Here is a 21,674-nt window from a genome sequence, read left to right on the forward strand (position 1 = left end):
GGGACAGTTATTTCTTCCTTCAACCTGGCGTCTGACACTTCTTAAGCTGCACCATCTGCTTTCGAGAGCCGTGTTTTTAGTGCTGTAGTTAAGACTTTCACCACCAGGGGTCACTCTAGCATTACCTCTCACCCGTTTTGAGTGAACTCCTGAAATTATGGGTGCAGAGAGAGACATTTTTATTTGTGCTGTGACTAATTTTTTGTTGTGTAAATTCAATCAGGCCTGTTGTTTCCTCTTGGAGGTTGCAGAATGTGCGCTGTGATTATTTTGTCTCGTTTGTGTTTGTTTTACACGCTACTCCCTGAAAGAGCCCAGTTTGCTGTGACTGCTGATAGTTGTGCCAGTGTTGTGCAGCAAGCTGTCCATCTCTTTTGCTCCTAGTGACCCTGTAGAGAATATGACTATGCTCAGTTCCCTGTATGGGGGCTGTGTGACGTTAGGTGTCTTACAGGGCTTGTCTGATGGAGGGAAGAAGAAAAGACTGGCCTGATAGCTGTGATTCCATGAAGAGGGAGCCCGGTGGAGGAGGTAATGACAACCCAGGAGGGACCACTCAGACTGGGTGACGAAGGGGAGGAATTGAAGGGAAGGAGGACAGATTATGAGAGAGGAGTGAAGCCGAGGATTTTACGCAGACACACTAACATGCATAATCATTCACAACTGAAAAAATTTGCACATGTGAGAGCACAGCCTGATAGCATTTAATGTAGAATGAGCCACACGCACAAACACACACACCCAAACCATAGTGGCATGAACACACTTCTGACTCAGATAGTTAAAAACAGACACCAGATGCTCTTCTTAAGTGCCCACGTTGTTGCCTTCTCACGTGTGCAAATTTAACTTAAGCAGTCATGCGCCCGCCTTTTCGGTTCCTCTCTGTTTGTGTTTGTAAATACTGAAGCAGGTGCTTATATGGGTGAAAAAGACATTCATATTAAGACTGAATTCGTTCACACACCCACGGTTATCTGATATGGACAGTAGTAGTGGAGCACTGGACTGTTTCTATGTTCCAGTCAGCTGTGCATGACAATACTCCACAGACAGAGGAAATGTTGAGGAAGCAGAAAAAAAAAAAGTAGGGATATAAATGGAAGTGGGTGGAAGTTGAAGCTGTGTGCGCTTTGGGGCAGAGTAGAGGATGAGGGTTCTTAAAGTGAATGTACATTTTTGATTATATTAACGGCAAATTAAAAACAGAAGAAAAAAGAAAGAAAAAGGTACTGCAGATTCATCAGGTGCAATAAAGTCAGGAGATTAAGGAAAGCATGAAGAGGAGGCAGGAAGGATGGCACGAAGGGTGAGAAGAGAACCAGAGGGAGTGATGCAGAGGAGGGTGTTTTTGGCTTGCCTCTTTGTTCAGGCAAAATGCGGGAGACCTGCCAGAATGCATAGACAAAGGAGGAAGAAGAGGGGAGAGAGAATGGGAGAGGATGGGAGAAGGTCATGCAGAATGAGCAACAGACAGACACACATCCTCTCAGGATTAGCTCAGATTTAAGCAGAACCATTTGAAAAGGTGGGAAGAAATCAGAATCCAAGTGCCATGCATGCATTTTTTTTTAACTATTCTTGGCACTTATTTGTTCATTTAACCTTTTACATGCCACATTCTCCCATTTAGATCCATCTTAGTGGAGTGTATATATATATGTTGTTTACATGGCAGCTGGGCAAGAATCTCTCCCACAAGTGAATAAAAAGACACAATAAGAGCCAGAAAATGCAGACAACATCAGAGACATTTATGACTGAAGTAAAGTTTTCATGCAGGGTAATAGCTGACAACGGCTGTGATGAAAATCAGGCCAAAGAGTGGTTTATGGCAGCTTAAGAGTGGTTGTGATGAAAATCAGGCCAAAGAGTGGTTTATGGCAGCTTAAGAGATGGTGCATAAAAATATAAAGATTAAGATGTAGGAAGGGATGTGACTAGGTGAATACTGAAAGTCTGTGTTGCAAGAGAGGGGGGAAAGAAAAACCTAGTGTGAAAAAGATTCCAGGGTGGTGGACAGAAATGTAACCTGTAGGGGAGACGGGGATCCTCGTGAAAGAGACAGGGTCTGAAAGGTGGATAAGAGGTGGGCGAGAGAATTGAAAGTGTGAACAAAGGAGAGAATCTATTAGCTCTGAAGGGAAGACAGAGGTGTCATGTTCGGCCTCTGCTATTCAAGCACATCTGACTGTCAAAATCAGGAGGGGAGACTATTATAATTAAGGGGGAGAAAGACAGCAAGAGGTGATGCAGAGAAGTGACAGAAAAAAGGAATTATTCATGTGGGGGGACCTAAACAGGATTTTAAATGTCACTGAACAGACTAGTAGTTTTACCGTTTGTGCCAATATTGATTTTTCTGTAGCTTTTACAATTATTATGACAAATGGTGTCAAGCATTTGATGTCCTGCATGCTTGATAAGACAGAATCCTTCTTAAAGAGTGCTGAGGCCATAATTTGATCTAAAATCTTTTAAATGAAATTTATGTCTCCTTTAATTAGGTGTGAGGGCCTCATGGGCTCCACTGGGTGGCAAAAATGACCAGAAGAAAATTATGAAGCGAAAGACAGTGGAATTAATATAATTTATGTCAGGAAATTAAAAAAAGAAACGTTTGCTGATACTATCACTGACTTTCATTAAAATAAAGCTCAGCTAGGATCCTTTCTCATTAGTTTCTTCCTATAACATTGCTAATGCCAAGAATGTGTGGGTTGTTAGGTTTTAAGAGCGGGGATAGCAGAAAATGCTAGAGCCATTGAGGTGCAACTGCAAAGAAGCTACATGGCAGAGAAATTAAACTATATATGGAAAAGACTGTGATTCAATATATTTTTCTTTGCTCTGTTAATTTTGGCAAATTTCATGTCATTTATAGTCTGTAACTTTTCATTATGCCAGGTGAATCTCTGCTGTCAGTAGCATCTGTAGCTAGCTCGGTTATGCTAATGTTAGCGGGATAATTTGGTAGCAAAACCTTCAATTTACAGAGTTTCTGATGTTGTTGAATAAACAGTTTGTGAAAACTAGTGGTAAAAGTGTTACTAGTTCTTATAGTTAGAAAGTTTGAATTAATAAATTAATCCAACATAGACTTTGATTTAAAAGCATGAGAGCCTTTCAAAACGATGTTAACTGCTCATAACTTTATTTATGACACATATGCATTTAGTTTTATTTGTGAACTCAATGAATAGTAGCATTTCTAGACAGTCAATTTAGTTGTTTTTCCTCATACATAAATGCAGTCTGTCATGTCTGCGAAGAGGTTGAAGGAGAACTCATACGCAGAGTTCATAGGGAGGGGTCAAGCAGATGCCATAACCAAAAGGACTTTATTTTCTAACTAAACAAAAAAGCACTCCAGTGCCAGGAAATCAAAAAGACCTGATTTAAAAAAAAAAAAAAAAAAAAAAGGAGGAAGCTAAATAAATCACTGGTAGACACAGGTGGCAACAACAAAATTTGGCATTGAAAACCAGAACACCTGCAGTACACATCCTGAAAGATAATTAATTCTTACAAACGAGGCAGTCAGTACCCAAGGACCAGGCGTAACATTAATATTTACCACTGTTGTAACGAAAACAGAATATGAAATTTTCAAATCAAAGGAAAACAGACGACAAGAAAAAAAATTACTCATAAAACAGAGAACTCCAACCTGAACTTAAGGAAGTCATAACAGAAAGCGTGAGGAAATCTAACTAGGAGCACTCGGAGAGCACAGACTTCAACAAAGCCATGGGGTCATTCATCTGAGAGAAACTCCAATGTTAGCTGTTAGTGTATTTAACATATACCATGATGTCCTTTTCTGGGTGTTATTCATTGAGTTAGAAGCTGTAATGACAATACTATCCCTACCACACTATATTTATTTGATTCAGTTCTCCACTACAATTCAAATAAAAATAAAAATAAAATTTGATTTTGTGGGCAAAGATTGTTTTGCAAATAAAATGCAATTATTGCGAAATCTGTAAGTAATTACATTTTTATACATATGCACACACACATATACTCAGTGCAAGAGTGATACAGTTCTATGGGTGTTTGTCTGTTCAGGGTGGGCCAGGGAATCCACAGACCCGAACATGTGTTGTTCATGTACAATCCATGTTCAAAAGCTCAACATTTTGTTTTTGGTCATTGTTCAGTGAATCAGTTTTGGGATTTTTCTTTTTTTAAAATTGAGTTTGGCTCTAAAAACTCCCAACTCACTGAAGCAAAGGATGCAAACATAAAAAATCCAAGTGCATTTGCATCTGCTGCTGTGTCACTTTGCACTTCAGTACTTTGCCAGTTTTTATGCTGGATAGAACTAAGGAACTAAACCAACATACCGAATCACCATTCAGTAAGACAAAACTTACATCACTGAAATTTGTTTGAAGATAAAAGTGACTGACAGGAACATCTTTCTCTTTTTGCAGAAACTTTAACCAAGATTAACTGTACAGAAGAGCATCCTTATGCAAATGTGTCAAAGTATTAAAAATCATTAGACTTGCATTGCTGACAGTAGATATAGTTGTTTTTATTAAGAACAAAAACTCTTAGATGTGTGTTCTAGTCTACACATCAGCTTATCAAGGTGACAAGTTTGGTCATATTTTTAGAAAAGGAGCTCTTAGATTTACATCGGGCTGATAAAGTCTCAATATCTGGTGATATAACTACGATGAAAGCTGCTTTGAGTCAAAACAGTTTTTACAATCCAAAAATCTGAACCATGTGCAATTTAGAGATGCCTAAAAGGACATGTTGGTCAAAGATTAGATGAATGAGTGCATTGCAAAGTTACATTAACAGGTTAGTGATGCAGTTAGAGCTGATGAAGCTAGATTACTGAGTCTTTCAACCCTGTTTTTTGATAAGTTTGGCACATCTGCTCCAAGAGATGGTGTTTAGTGTTTTTTTTAAAAAAAATTCCAGTATGAAAAGCCCCACTTTGGCTCAGAAACTTTTCTGAAAATGTTTTCCTTGGAGTAATTTACACTGTCAGAGGACCTAATACATCGTTAACCTTTTAAATGGTGCTGAATGTTGCAGATGTCTTCAAATTAACCTGTGTACTACTGCAACATAATGCCGTATGTTGCCACAGGAACCTGCATGTATTATGATGCAAAAATATGTTTGTTTGTGCTGATTTTCTGCACATGTTTTGCACTGGTGATATTGAAGCTAATTAGCACACAGATTACAAAATTGATTAGTCCATTGGTTATTTATCACAGAGAATGTCATGCTTTGCTTAGAATACCTGAGGGATACAATATACATCCCTTCTCCACCATGTTAAAGTAACCTAGTTCCAAACAGCTGTTTGAAGAGGTTTGTTTTAAGGATTTCATCCTGCTCCTCCGTAGGGAGTGGCTCTTTTTTGGCACAGCTCAGAACTGACACATTAGTGTTTCTTACAATTTACCGCACACATGGTGTGTGCTTTCAGTAAGTGTGAGTTAATTAAACACAGTTTCTGTGAACAACCTGATGCAAACATGATTAAAGATAATGCCAGATCTTCCTTAAAACTGCGCCACTATGCTACGACTATTGAATTATTTTGCCATTTCAGTCACTTCTGCAGGAAATGTCATTCTTCTCATATGCTGCAGACCGACCTAATCCAGTTCAGCTGACTTTCCTGGCAGTTTTTCATGCTGTTGTGTTTTATGAGTGTCTCAACCTTGAACTTTGTGGTTATGTCACAAAGCAATAATTATGACAAATGTGAGACCATACCATGAGAGGCATTATACACAATGTACATGGTCATTTGTTTGTACTATAAGAGCTTAACATAGAAGCACACTGGCATCAGCACACTGCACACACTGGAGCCAACCTATACTAAATTATATATTTTTAAAGGGCAGGAATATAATTAGCAGTGTAACATTCCAAAAATACTGAACCTGCAAATAGCAGTAGATATAAAAGTTTTTAAAGATCAATTTCATTAATAAAGCTGTGCATTAACCCGTGCTAAGCTCACTCAGAATCTAGTGGCAAAATCATTTCTCAAAAAGCCTTGCATTGTCCTTTGCCACAGTCAGCAGGTACAGCAGTGAGGCCTCTTTTCAACACATCCCTGCATTAAACTGGTGCAGACTGGTAAAACAGTCTGGGGAAATGTGAGTAGCAACAGGTTTTTGCCAACCTTTGTTCAGCATTGCTTTAAAAAAAAAAAAAAAACTAGTCCTCTGAGTCCGAGGGAAAGATTGTGTGCCCCTCTTTGCAGGTGACAACAGAGCAGATTAGATACAAAGGTAGCTTCATTGTTCATGGTCCATGGTGGAAGTTGTTATGTCTTTTCTTTTCACTTCATAGTCACCTCAGACTTCAAAATATGTTCTCAAGCACATTTATAAACATTTATGAAATTTATAATTCAAAATTATAAGTGCACAAAGTGCTAAACTAAATATGTTTACTTTCAACTCTTCCAACAAACATTTAAATTGGTCCCCTTAATGTAAGTAGGAGGTAGGTTGTTGGAGGATTTTGAGTAGAAACATCAAGTATTGCATTAAAAAATAATTCATATGGAGACACAAACACTGAGGAAGAAAAACCTCTTTCCTAATAAAGCTCTGTTGTAAGATCTGTTTTTTTCTAATTAAAGTTTCAGAATTTTGCTATAAGAATCAGCACAACTGCTTTTACACCCTTTCAACAAGAGAAGGAACCAAAAGCACGCCTCATTAGCTGAGCTGTAACTGAAAAGTGTTTGTGGAAAAAAAAAAAGCACAATAAACGCAAATTTCTTAACTCATCTGCGCAACAAAACCTTCCAAACGCTCTCTCTATGAGACAATACTGACTAACATGAAGGCGGAAAACAGACAGCAAGCAAATTAAAACCAAGCTGATGTCTTGCTTTATTTTTTTCATCAAAAAGCCCTTAATTGCCCGTCTTGTGGGGTTTTTTCCCCTGCTTTATAAGATTCCTCTTGTGGCTTGCCTTGCCACACAAACACATGCGTTACAACAGCTTTCTTTCAGCCTCATTTTACGTCCCTGTCTGTGTGTGTGTGTGTGTGTGTGTGTGTGTGTGTGTGTGTGTGTGTGTGTGTGTATACTTCCAAGACAAAGAGACAAAATGATGTTTTTCCTCTCAATATCTCCATCGTCCATCAAACACACATACACAAACACTCACAGGCAAATTTCTGGATCTAAATTCATTCATTAAAAACTGAGGTGGGCAAGACCCCACCCATGTTGTTGCCATGGTGACAGCTCAATTTGTGCAACAGAAAGAGAGTTCAGCTCAAATTGAAATTTAAATACATTTTGTCCGTAATTAGCCTGCCTGACTCGTTTGTCTGCAGGAGAGGAGAGCGGTGATCGAGAAGAATTTAATATCTTACTAACAAGTGAAGTGCAGATGGATAAGGAGCTGTGTGCCGGGGACAGCTATTTGCAAAGGTCATATTCACAACACATTTTCATTTGAGAGGTATGATGACCTTCCTGGAGGTTGAGCAAAAACAAGGTAAATTTAAGGAGTGAAAGTAATGAAAAAAATGTTATATAAACCTAAAGAATAGTGACAGAAAAAGCTTAAAGCTGCTGGCATGAGAGATGGACAGAGTAGTCGAGAGAGAGAGCAATATGGAGGTAGCTGTAAAAGCGATGGAAATATAATGAGAAAATGGATATAGAGCAAAGAGCAGGCAAACAAAAGACCGAGATGATAGCGGCACAGAGAGGAGCTGGAGACATAAAGCATGAAGAAAGAGAATGAGAGCTCGTCACTGGGTTGAAGAGGTTGATTTGGGCCTGCTGGTGATTAGGTTTGGTCTTCTCCTGCAGAGCCGAGCTGAGTCACCGGGCTCCCACACACAGACACACACAATGCTGCATGTGGTATGATTGTGGTAGAGACAGAGTGAAAATCGGCATCAGTTTTTACTGCCAGTGTCCCGCAGGACTGAGTGAGAGTGATTGTATTACTTACACTTTGAGGCATGAATCACGGCTTTTCGGTTCATAAACTAAGTCTGATTTATGAAAGAGTTTGGTTGGGACTCGGTTTACTATTACAGGCCGATCTCCTGGAAATTAGCAAAAACTGAAAGCAATATATGATTCTCTGAAGTGATTAAAACTTGACTTTGAGTGAGTGTAAGTCTGTCAGGACGTTATGATTCATCCAGACCTTTGGGAACTGCCACTATAAAAAAATACTAGCATGCTGTCGGCCACTGTGTCCTGTTGTACAAGGCTCTTTTAAAAAATCCCTCCATTATCTTGAGCATTAGGCTTCTGATCCATCTCTGGAACAGGTTGTTGTATAATACTCATATAACCAGTACCTTAACTGGCATTAGGTAAATTTGAAATTATCAGCACTGTTGATGTCCAGGGATACATTTTACATTTTCTGTAATTGCACTTCCTGCTTGAGAGGCCCCTCATGTAGATTTCAGTAAATTAAATAAAGGGAAGGAAAACAAATGATGATGCCGAGCAACACTGGCCATGCATCAGTATTCAGAATGAAAGAAGAACCTTAACTTGCATAAACACTCCTGTTCATATTCTGTTATATAATCATAGTGAAAAAAAAAAAAAAAAAACACATGATGCATTTAGCATGGATGAAGGATGAACAGATATTCGTACCTATTGCCACAGGTAGATTTATCTGTTTACCAAAATATTGGATGAACTGAAAGAAAGACCATCTTTTTGTATATAAAAAAGTATAGATCGTGCTGATTTGTTGCTGAATGCCGACACAAATTTGGCTGATGGTAAATAAAAACCATTTGCCAATTAATGACGTACCATCCAGGGGTGGAAGGCGGTAACAGGTTTAAGTTCTCTGTCTTGGTGCTTGTCACAAGTTTGCGTCTTTTGGGCTGAAAGGGTTAACCCAAAAGCTGTTTCATGGACAGCTAAAAGCTGTTGTGTCACTTCTTAGTTAGGCAGATAAAAAGCCTGGACTCAGTTCCACTTTTGGCGCTTGCACTAAAAACATGGTGAAAAAAGTTCTTATCTAACAGGTCATCCTCAGAATGCAATGACAGTAAATCCATCAGAGAGGTTTTGTGAACATTATGAGCCAAGTTAAGAGTTTGGTATCATAAGCACAAAGGCAACATATTAAAATTACCATAAAATATATATTTTTTTAAAGTGACAAATTTTAAATTAAACTAAGATCAACCTTAATATGAAAAGATGAAAAAAATATGGAAAGAGCTTGGAGAAAAGCTCACGATCCCAAGTAGTCAGCTTCAGTTACAAAACACTTTAAGCAGTTAGATGGTCTGAACACACACACACACACACAGCTTATAGTGGCATTATATCACTATGTTTATTGATGACATGCCAGAAGACTGAAGCAGCTGAATGAGGCCTGAAGTCTACAGGGAAATATCGTCTGTTTAGATTAGGCACAATGCAGAAAATATTAGATGGCGATTCACGGTCTAGATGCGGACTGGCCAAAACATAGTTAGATGCTAGTCCTAAAGTATTCAGGTACAAATATTCTGTATTCTGTAGCAGAGTCAGTCAGTTGAGCCAAAGAAGCATTAAACTGGCTGAAACCTATTCTGTGGTTCTGCTAATGGTTTCCACGCTTCCAGCAGTCATTCTCTGTAAATGTATTGCGACAAAGTGTGAACATTATGCATTTTATAACTGCTTTATAATAAAATAAAACTGCATGTTGAAGCTATTTAACTTTAATCTCTTCCCTCAATATAGATGAGCTCACCCTTAGATTTTTAAATGAACGGATGGGTTCGCTGCAGCGCTTGGCCTGCCAAAAACATAAATGTCACATTTTTGGAATTTGCTTTGTATCAAACTAACAATCTGCCTAAGCCAACAGATGAAGAGTGACTATAAATAATCGCGCCGTTTGGTGAGTGTGCCGCTTTTTAGCGTGTGGTTGTGTGTGCATTTTGCTCCTGCAAATGTCTGGTTTAATGGCACTTTAATGTTGGCTGGAACAGAGCCCTACATCATTATCTACATTTACATTTTAGGAACATGGAAATCTAAATCAGGCCAGCGTTTCACAGAGCCAGGAGACTAATTTGAAAAATAATTTGATTTCAAAGATAACAGGGATCTAACATAATCAAGACCAGAAAATTGCCCCCCCCCCCCCCTCCCTTTTTTTTTTTTTTTTTTTTTTTGTTTTGTTTCATATTCAAGGCAACTGGAAAGTGTTTTTAGTCTTGGAAACAGGACTCCAGATAAGTGATGAGAAATTACTGAAAGAGACAAGAATCCAAGTAACAGGTCTTAATGTGGTGCCCTCTAAAATCACCTTGCAAGGCTTTTCTGATTGCATGATAGGCTTCTGGACTTCTGTGATGCAAGTAGAAAGTGAAGATACTGTAAGTCTGTGTGCCCAAGCACAGAATAAAGCAGCTTAACAACTGCTCTGGAATGTGTTTCCACTGCTGCGTGTTCTTAGTGCTGTTTTTAATGCTTTTTTTTTTTTTTTTTTTTTTTTTAATTATTATTGTTGCTTTTTATTTGTTTTGGGGTTTTTTCTTTGTTTTGGTGTTAATTTTAGGTGATAGTTATAAAGAAGCTTTCAAATTGCATCCAAATATATTTTAATATTTGTGCCTGGTTGTTGTATGTTGGTTCAGAAGTAGAATAAATACTATTAGACATTAATTCCTCACAGTGAATACTTTTTTTTCTTGTAAAAACTTATCATATTATAGTTTTGCATGCATAGAATAGAATAGAATAGAATAGAATAGAATAGAATAGAATGATCATCAAAACAGTCAGGCAACAATAAAATATGGTAAAGACATCATCACTGAACTATAATAATAATAATAATAATAATAATAATTATTATTATTATTATTATTATTATTATTATTGTTGTTGTTGTTGTTGTTGTTGTTGTTGTTGTTGTTGTTGTTGTTGTTGTTGTTGTTGTTATTATTATTATTATTATTATTATTATTATTAAAAGGGATTGAGTGCAGTAGTTATGAGCAGTCAGCTTGACCTGCAGAAGCCAGCAGCCAGTTCGCTATCAGATTGGAAAACCACAGGGTTCATTGCTCAACAAACTAAGGCTCAAAGGAAGCAACCACAATATCAAATTTTCACCATTTTGCCTTAACCATAAAATAGTCACATGAGTTTATGCCAGTACTACTAGATAGATAGACAGACAGACAGACAGACAGATAGATAGATAGATAGAAAGATAGATATATAGATAGATAGATAGATAGATAGACAGATAGATAGATAGATAGATAGACAGACAGACAGACAGACAGACAGACAGACAGACAGATAGATAGATAGATAGATAGATAGATAGATAGATAGATAGATAGATAGATAGATAGATAGATAGATAGATAGATAGATAGATAGATAGATAGTTCTGTGTTCTGACTTCTGTGTAAAACAGGTGAAACACTGACTGCTGATAAATGCAACATTTAACCCCACTGAAAAATATATGGAATATTTTTTAAGCTTGACTGTCTTAAGGTTTATGAGTATAGTTCCCCTAAAGGGACAACTTTTACATTAAGTTTGGTATTTTCTATGTGTATTTTGCACAGATGCTTCCCATGATAACAAGCACCATGCAGACCCTGGCAACAACATGATGTAACATACACAGGATTACTGTAAATCTTATGGGTGCTTCCTGTGAGGCCAAGTCAAGACGTGCAGTAAATGCCTCACCGCCTGCTGGCTCAGGTAGTCTTTACTGGCATTTGGTACAGGACAAGTTTCTTTACCTTATTTGTTTCTTTTTTTTACTGCAGACTCTTAGCTGAAAAGTCTACAGTGTTTTTTGTTTAGTATTGACTCATTTCATATTAAATGTAAGCTGGGCTAATACCAGAGAAATGACCAGTTATTATCCACCAAGTACCCATGTCTTCTAAAATAAAGAGTATTGTTTAGGTTTTTTTTAGGTTGCATTTGCACCTGTATATCTGGTTTTGCAGTCATATTGATGATTGCTGTACTGTAATTACTCTTAACTGTTCCGATTATATCACAAATGCAAGCTTCGCATATACTTTCTGCTGCAATCATTAAAACCAATGTGCCACACACAGAACACTGTGGTCATAACCGCAGCACAGCAATAGTCTCCATTACAGCTTTTCCATCCAGGGAATCACACTTAGTCTGTCTCCAGCAGCAGCAGCAGCAGTCAATGAAAGAAGAGGGAATTTGAAGGGAGTACAGTTTTAGAAGATATCCCACATCGAGCTGCATTTGTATATTGAAATGAGATGTTTGAGAATACATTTTGCGATCACAGAGGTCTGTAGATGGTAAAAAGTGGCAGCACACTAACATGCAAAGGCCAGACTGTTTAGGAGACATTTTTAATTAGCAATACATCAGTTGATCAATTTTTCCAGAAAGTATTTTCAAGTCTTTAACAATGATAGAGCATATTCTCATACTGCCTTTGTATAGGCTCAAGAGAAAGAAAACACACAGACACTCACACAGATCTAGCATTGAAGATTAAAGTGATATTTTTCCTTTCTTCTTGCAAGGTTAAAAAGCTGGAGTACCCAGAGGAGCCTCTATTTTCATGTGTGTGAAACAGAAAAGAGAAAAGACTCCATCCCTGTGTGTTTCAATGCCTGCCTCTGTCTTTTTATGCATGTGAGAGTTTTTTTATTGGCGCCATCACCTTTCTTTCTGCATGCCAATGAAACTGTCTGAATGCAGTTTATTTGGAAAAAAAAAAAAGCTCACAACTTCAGAAACTACAGAACTTTTCTCTGCACAGTCTCTTCTCAGCTCCGGCACCTTTAGCAGTCCGACCAGCTCGCTCTTCCCTCCTACTGTGACACCCCTGTGTCATCTCAAACTCATGCTTGCCACTCATGGAATATTAAACAACATACTTATGTGGCTGAATGTCAACATTCACAGCAGACTTTGCAGAATTTTTTGCTGGTTTGACTTGTTTCTGGTTCTCAACAAGACCACACAGCGGTTCATTTGATCCTACCAAGAAACAGGAGAAATGAAACAGTAGATGTGCTTGATCAAAAATCTTAGAAAAGGCCAATGGAAATTTAGGAGCCGCCCATATTTCATTAGGCTGAAGAAAGTCATTTGACTGGCATGAATTTTTTAAAGTGTGCACTGTGTTGGATGGAATAAACTTTGGTTCTAGTTGTGTGTTGTGTGTGTCGCTTCCTTCAAATGAAGAATTTGAAGTCAGTGAAACTGATGATGTGTTTCCTTTAACTGCAACATGTTTTTACATAAAGGTCGACACAGGATCAAGACTTAACAGAGTTTTATGTATTGTGATCTCTTTAATGCTGCAATTAAGTCATAGTCTGTTTTTGAGTGTGTGTAGCGCGGTACTATGTGTGTGCAAATGTGGTAAGATGTGTGGTAGAGACAAAAATGGGGTAAAGTGCTGAAATTGGTCATGATTCAGCGAGTTTTTCATCAGTGCCACCCCATAAATCCCACAGCATAAGAATCTGTTGCAACAAGTCTCCCTGTGTGTTTGTGTGTTTGTGGCAGCTAGCGGCTAACACATTGCTCTGTATTGTGTGTAGCTGCAGCCAGTTGTTGATTCCTTACTGTCTGTTTTTTCACAGGGTGGAGGAGAGCTTCAAGACTCTTTTCTGGTCCATCTTCGGACTGTCTGAAGTGATCTCAGTGGTGCTGAAGTACGACCATAAGTTCATAGAGAACATCGGCTACGTGCTGTATGGAGTCTATAATGTCACCATGGTGGTTGTTCTTCTCAACATGCTCATTGCTATGATCAACAGCTCTTACCAAGAGATAGAGGTGCGCAGTCTTTCAATACACAAAGGACATAATGTTGTCAACAAGTCAATAAAGATCACCGGAGATCACCTTTTTTTCCCTGCAAGTGCATTAGAGAGTCACTTTAAGAAATGCCAAGAGTTGCTGAGGATCAATATAATGGCCACAGACAAAAATACAGAAAGCATCTTAGAAAAGAAGTTACACTTTTAAAATGCCACAAAAGTAGAAATGGAACTACTAGCTGTCTTATTTAACCGTCTTGTCTACCTGCAGATTTTTACTTGTTTATATTCTACTAACTTTATTGACTGTGCAATGTGCTGGATTATCTGTCATCTAGAAGTCTAATTTCTCAAGTAATTCTTGGTTCTTTCTCTGGGTGGTGACTTGAGACATCTTTTTACTCCTGTTTGTCTCTTGCAGGAAGATGCAGATGTGGAGTGGAAGTTTGCTCGCGCCAAGTTGTGGCTCTCCTACTTTGATGAGGGTCGCACCCTGCCAGCCCCCTTTAACCTGGTTCCCAGCCCTAAGTCCTTCTATTACCTCGTCCTCCGCATCAAGTCCTGTCTGGTACACCTCTGTAAAGCCAACAGTCGACGCCACAACAATGAGCTGGAGTTGGGCATGCTCAACTCACAGGTCAAGGTCAGTGACACCTTTTATATCCTCCAGTTCATTGTTTTTCACCCACAAAAGTTCAGTTTGCACTGATTCCCAGTTCCACCAGGTGTTCCCAAGCAAAATGAGATATATTAATGCTTAAAGATCTGAATGCTTAAAGATAATTAAAGATCTGAAAGTTTCACTCAGTAATTTGTTCATTTACAGGCCTCTTGTTGAACTTTGTTCTCATGCAGCATCATTCTTAAACAAATGGTTCACAGAAGTTTATCCTCCTGCTTTTCTTTGAAGAGATTTATTTCTGAAGTAACTGAAAGTTGTATATAAATTAACTCGTAAACATTTCTGGTTTCATTTCATTAAATTTCAACTTCTTTTATTCTCTTCTCCATGATATAGCAATAAATTAAAAAACAACAACAGAAAAATACAGATATTTACAGAAATATCCAGAGTTACAATACTTATAATACAACACTTGATATCCCAGTTTTACTGATTCCCCTCCAGTTAAGTTTTGTCATCAATTAATGGCCAAAGAAAATTACTTGTGCCAAAAACAATCTTCGGATCATGTTAAATGTGACATGATCAGATGGCTTTGAGGTTAAGACTCAGGAAATTTAAGCTAAATGCACTGCAAGTCAGCCATGCAGCTGAGGCTTTGTTCAGTTCCACACCTCCTCCCGCTCACTGACCGTCCCTCTAAATCACATCTCTGTAATGAAAAAAAAGTCTTGCGTGAAGAATACAGAAAAGAACAGTTAATGCAGAATCAGTCTTGGCCATGCTCTCGTCCGCAGGCATTTCCTCCACCTGATTCTCCAGCAGGAATGGCTCACCTCAACTGAGCTATTAGTCAGCCCATTGCTTCTGTCTGCATCTGCTCGGATGCACAGGCAGGTTTTGGATAGGGACGAGATGAGTTACACCCTGCTGCTCCTAAAGTTTTCTGTAAATTTGACAGTTTAACTGAAGCGGAGGCAAGCAGGTGTGGCAGGCGATCAATGCGAAAGCTCACACTGGACCTCAGTACAGCATCCAGAATGTCAAAGGAAATTTAGAAACGAGAGCTCAAATTCTGAGCCAGTGATTTATTTCTTATGGATATATGTGTGTGTCCACTGTTTTTGAAAACTGAGGTCAAAAGTGTTTGTCTCTAGAGATGAGCAAGTCTGTTTTTATGCCGGCAGTCAGCGTACTTATCACTGACCAAGACTTTGTTTTTTGTTTTTTTAAATGAGTCTTCATATATGTTCGGATGCTTGTAGTGTGCATCTTGCATTTGATAGTTCATGCTCCTGCTCATCCCTCTGCAGACTGTATGTTCAACAATGTCAAAGAGCAACAGAAGCAGCAGAAGCAACAAAGCAGAGTCTAAAAAACATGTTTTTCACAGTGAGGAGATTTAAAGTGGAACTATTATGTGCATTTCAGGCTAATTTATTTCTGAGACCAAAAGGGCTGAGATTGATCGAGTTATTGCCACAAATCGCTTTATTTACTTCAGACCGACCCTCTCCGTAGGTTGTGAGATCAGCCTGTGGGCAAAACGAGTGGATTGAGACTCTTCCGCATTAAGCCCCGCCTCCCGCCACTGCACAACATCGGGAGTGCGCACCGCACCTGCTTTCACCGTCATTGTAACATCTCATAAACAGAAGGATTAGGCTAATATGAACTCAATAAAAAAAAAAAAATACAACGTCAACACATAGCATACAGCCCTACATGTTGGAACCTGAATCAGACTGAAAACGAAGTGGAAAACAGCAACCCACAGCAACGAATGCAGCAGGATGTCTCTCTTTGGTAAACTCACCAGCCATTGTTGGAAATAACTTTATCCCACGTTTTCCACCCGCCTGATGTATTTGTACATGCCCTTGTTAACCAGTAGAAGGTAACCAATCACCGAACCTTATCCCCCGATACGTCACAAGGATTTCGAAGTAGAAAAAACTCTCTAAAGTGACGTGTTTTTCGTAGCCATGGAAACCGAACGGAGAGAGTGCTGGAACTCAAACTCAAACTCAAACATGCGTTTAGGTGATAAAAAAAACAGTGTTGTTCACATGTCTGATGAGGATTCAACACTGTAACACTGTAGAAAGCTCAGAAAACTCGAAATACCATAATAGCACCCCTTTAAGCTTTGGCTTTTAGAAAACCTGCACACACTGAAGACACGTCCCTCACTCTCACATAAAGCTGAGACAGTCGGAGCTATTTGAATGTGAGGTTCAATAAAGCAGTGAGTGGATAAAAAATGGATTTGTACCTCTGCACCTTTAGAGAATGGATGATTGTTTCAAAGCTTTTATATCAATCGACTGTTGCAGCATAGTAATATCTTTCCTGGGCTCTGCAGCTTTACTGCTTACACTGTAGTGAGTAGTTGCTGGTTGCACGTGTCCACACTTGAGTTCAAACTCTTCTTCACACTGCAGTGTGGAAGTGACACACATGCTAGAAAGCACAACCGTGTAGGTGGAGGAGATCCACAAATCAGTTGATAAAGTTTCACTCGGGTCAAGTGGCGCTGTCGATTCTCTCTGAGGGCACGAGTCACAAACACCAAGCTGTACCTCTCATTGCATGTTGCCTCCTTCAATCTTTTTTATGCCACCATTTCACTTGTGCAGGATGAACGCTTCAGAACTTATCCACGACCGGGAGACGAGTTCATCCAGAGAAAATCTAGAAAACACCCGACCAGATATCAGGTAAGACTGTGACAGAATGGAAAACAGAAAGCAAAGCGAGGGTGCGGTGAAGATAAGAATGACAAATTCGATTGGAGTTAGGAGGAAGAACGAAAAGCAAAATAAATAATCTATAGAGAGGGAAAATAATATCAGAAAAACAAAAGCAACATAGTGAAGTTGGCTGGGATGTTGAAAAGAATGAAGGGAGGAGGGTGGCTGAGGTAAGAAAGGTAGAGGGAGAGAGAGGGCACAGGAGGCAAGACAGAGGAGGAAATTAAGCATGTCTGAACAGAAGGACATCCACTGAAAGGATGTGGTAAAAAAGCAACAAAGTAAGTTGGAAATTTCCTCTAATGAGCTCTTTAAAGGAAGATTGAGGGCAACGCTTTCAGTACACGAACTCCAAGTACATCAGCGGAGCACAGAAGACAACACTGACCTTTTTCCTGAGGGAAATCTATCTTATTTCACAGGTTCACAGCACTTTTTTCTCAAACTTCCAATTCTCCGTGAGCTTTTATAAACCTTACACACACACACACACACGCACACTCAAAGTTAAATTCACGCAGTGAGGAGATGCTTGTTGAGCAGACATGTGTCAGCACAGTGTGGTGACAGTTTGCCTCCATGCAGAGGCTGAACTGCTTGAGCCTTGGCAGCAACGTCAGCATAAACAGCCACAAATCAATACTCTAAATTTTACACAGTAATCTCAGAGACTGTGTAGTTCTCCACCACTGTCGGCATCATTTGGTGTTTGTCAGCGTAATGTGATGGAAGTTTGCTTTCTGAATACATTTTGCATGCATTGTCGCATCACCTTGTCACGTCCTTTGTACCTAATCTTCCTCCTTCCTCTCCTCCTTGTAGAAGATCATGAAGCGCCTGATTAAACGTTACGTGCTGAAAGCTCAAGTGGACAAAGAGAGTGATGAAGTCAATGAGGGTATGGTCTCCCTTTTTATTAAACCAAACTTTAAATTTGCCCTTATTTGCTACAGTAGTAGGGTGCATGCGTATATAAAAGGTGGGAATTAATGTGTGTCTATGAACATGTGGAAAAAAATGCAAAAGCTCAGCTGTCATGTTTGGATGAAAGCTGTGCATGACTGCACTGAATAGAAGTCCTTAAACTCCCATTTTAACTACAACTGTGTTGTGACTTTACATCTACACTGGTGACAGATACTGACATAATAGTCTCCATATTGAGTATATTCATGTGTAAACAACACTTTTCCAGCTATTGATTCTCATATAAATAGACTTTTTTGTCTGAATTTCTCATTTGAATATATTTTTTTATTTAAATGTGTGTAATCGAAAGTCATCTAAATGTTTTATGTATCAGTTAAATATACTAGACTGTATTGTTTTCAGTGTATTGGTTGTGTGTATAACAGTAGTACACAGCCTTTGATTTATACAAACATAACATAATGAAAATGCCAAATCTTAAAATAAGGTACATTACATTTCTGATCAATAGAGCACATGCTATTGTTCTATTATGAGCAAAATGATGTGTGTGAACCTCAGAAACAGACCTGAAAACTGAAAGCTGGAGGTAGTTATAAATCAGCTCCGGAGAGTCCTATCAGTGGTGCAAATGAGAATTTTCTACCGATTGAACGAAGTTCACCTGTGTCTAACTGAGCTAACTTGACACAAGTAAGTAAGAACATACACACCTGTCTGTAAGAATAAAGGGCTAGTCTGTAAAGAGGAAAGGACTAGAGAGAATTCCTGCAAGTGTTTAATAACCTGGTAGCCTCCAGCCTAATACACATGACGTTTGAATCACGACTAGACTGATTAGATGTTAATACCCATCCAAACGGAGTAACTGTGGAAATCTCATAGTCTGATGCAAAATCATCAACCCAAATTTCACTTTGAATGTGATTAAAAGTTCCATTTTGGAGAGAGAAAAACTCATGTAGGTCAACACTCGGGCCTGCATGGTAGAAGAAGAAGAAGAAGAAGCTACAAGAGTCCCAACAAGCCGTTAAAAATAGACTAAGAAATTACCTGCATGGCTCCAGACCACAAGAAGCAAAATTCTTCAATCCAAAGCAACAACACTTGACTATCTGGTTACAAAAAGTTATGCAGTTTGTGTGGAGGACACCAGGCACCCAGCATCACCACTTCTCTCTCTTTTTTTTAAAAAAATATTGCAAAGCAGTGATGTCAGATGGGAAGATGGATGTAAAAAAAAAACTGAAGAATCCTGAGAGAAAAGCTTTTGTAGAGTGTGTGAATGTCAGACTGAGGGAAAGATCGGCATTCTAACTTGACAGCACCTGAAGTAAAATTCAGAGAAAATGAAGTGGTTTCAGACACGTCTAAAAGGTTCTGGAGTAGAGTCTGAACGTGATCCCGCTGCTGTGTCTTCGCTGAGATGTGAAAATGGCTGGCTGATGCTTCCGATCCAACCTGACTGAGGCTGAAATTTGATTCCAGTAAGGGTGGGAGAAACCAAAGGAACAATGTGTCCAGCTTGTACGATCATTCCCAAGAAAAACCCAAGGCTAAAAATCTACTTTAATCAAGTTCAGAATGAAGTCTCTGAATACTTATCTAAATAGAATATTTCTTCTATTTTTAACAAATGAACAAAACTTTCATCACTGACAATTTTGTGCAGATTAATAAGGGGCGGAAAAAAAAGATAGACCTCAGAGGTTGATATAGATTTGCAGTGTGGGAGCAGACCTGCTTTCATGCCTTTGTTCATCCTCACACATCCTGTTTGCTGCTGATACACTCTCCTTCTCTTTCTGTTTACGTGTCTTGTGTTGTAGGCGAGCTGAAGGAGATCAAGCAAGACATTTCCAGCCTCCGCTATGAGCTCCTGGAGGAGAAGTCCCAGGCCGCCGGAGAGCTGGCTCTGCTCATCCAACAACTCAGCGACAAGTTTGGCAAGAACACCATGAGACCCTGACAGGCCTTGTGAGAGTGGGGGGATGAGGGGAGGAGGGAGGAAAATGCGAAAGAGGGTGAACGCTAGATGAAATGAGGAGGAGGTGAGAACAGAAAGTAGGATCAGAGCAGGTATTTTTATGATCTTGATAGTGTCAGACAGAGAGAAAAGTCACCAGAGAAGCAGGATGTTTACAAGAACGGACAGGATAAATAGAGTAATCAAAGATAGATGTGTAGAAAACTATAGAGTGGAATTGTGCTAACTTAGAGTAAAGCTCAAGTGCTTTGTATGTGTAATGACCAATCAGAGAGGAATGTGAAAAGAAGATTTTAACTGCAAATGAGCACGAGGTTAATCAGTCAAAGGTGAAGTAAACACCACTGCAGGGGCTTTGTGCTGTCAGTTCAGTTTTAATTAAAGCTAGTGTCTTCGGGGAGTGAGAAAAAAGAGGAGGAAAGAGTCTACCATGCTGAGAGGGAGGCAAAAGGAGATGAGTGAGGAGGAGAACACAAATATGAGGAGATATGAAGAGGCAACCCAGACCACACGAGTGATGCAGCACAGTAAAAAGAGTCCTGCATCCACTGCCAGGAGATATCAGTGTATCACCAGCTCAGAGGAGAGAGAGAAACACAGACTGGGGATGACACAGAGAGCAGCAAGAGGCCAGTAAGAAAGATATCTTCGAAACCACCACTGTTTTTTTTACATGGAAAAAGATACTTCTTGTGTGTCTTCATTTTAGTATTCCAGTGGAGTAATGCACACACTAGGCTATCTAATTAATGCACTTTCATCCAAAATGGCTATAAGAGGAATCAGACAAGCCATGAAAGCTGGATTCGTATGAAAGTCAGAGGTGGATTACTTAAAATGAAATTATCGTAATAGACAAATGGCTGCAACAGTCCCCTTTATGCTCCAAGTCACTTAAAGTTGTGTGTTTGCTGCACAATATTATAATCATCGAAAAACATTGCGAATTTGGGTAAATCTTTAACAGAAAAACAAAAACATAGAATGTGAAAATATGAGTTGAGAACTTTCCACGACTCCTCTTTCACTTCCTCTGAATTTTAAATGTGCATATTTTGAACAACACTGAACCAACATGACCTACATAACTGCTGTGGATGTTCTCCTTTTTATTGGGCCTGTCTCTTACAATACTAACCCAAAAATGACATGTGCTGTTGGAGTTTTGTTTAAAACTGTAAAAAATACCCCCCCTCCCCCCTAAGCTACCCAAAATAATAAAAAAAATTTAAAAAAAACAGTGAGCAAAGGTGAAGCAAGGGCATTTGAGAGATGGGGAAGTATCGGAGTAGCTGAAATATGTTTAAATTGAGGGGAGTTGGAAAGAAAAAGTGAAATTCTTCTGCAGAATCTGTGTGGAGTCATTTTATGGTCTTGTTTTTCTCTCTGGAGAAGTATTTAACATGCAGGTGCACAAAGTTTTACAGCTTCACCAGGCATTTAACTGACATGTGAGTACAGGGGTAATGGTGAAATAATAACTTTAACTAAAAACCAGAGTGGAATGTTATCATGCACAGCAAGTCACACAATATATGCTGTTTTCACATCTGTCATGCTTAGAGGTT

The 21,674-nt window shown here is 39.0% G+C and overlaps 1 protein-coding gene across 1 annotated transcript in view; it reads left to right on the plus strand.

Moving 5' to 3' along the window:
- trpc7b (transient receptor potential cation channel, subfamily C, member 7b) overlaps window positions 1-20,088 on the plus strand; it is a gene marked incomplete at both ends in the record, with an annotated part of 67,174 nt that extends 47,086 nt beyond the window's left edge. The window contains 5 exons of the mRNA XM_079249970.1: window positions 13,632-13,827; window positions 14,233-14,454; window positions 17,076-17,156; window positions 18,012-18,087; window positions 19,949-20,088. Coding sequence (XP_079106096.1) covers window positions 13,632-13,827; window positions 14,233-14,454; window positions 17,076-17,156; window positions 18,012-18,087; window positions 19,949-20,088 — 715 coding nt within the window. The remainder of the gene's footprint in view (window positions 1-13,631; window positions 13,828-14,232; window positions 14,455-17,075; window positions 17,157-18,011; window positions 18,088-19,948) is intronic.
- Between the last annotated feature and the right edge of the window lie 1,586 nt (window positions 20,089-21,674).

This window comes from Telmatherina bonti, assembly GCF_933228915.1.
Source record: "Telmatherina bonti genome assembly, chromosome: 12".
NCBI lineage: Eukaryota > Metazoa > Chordata > Actinopteri > Atheriniformes > Telmatherinidae > Telmatherina > Telmatherina bonti.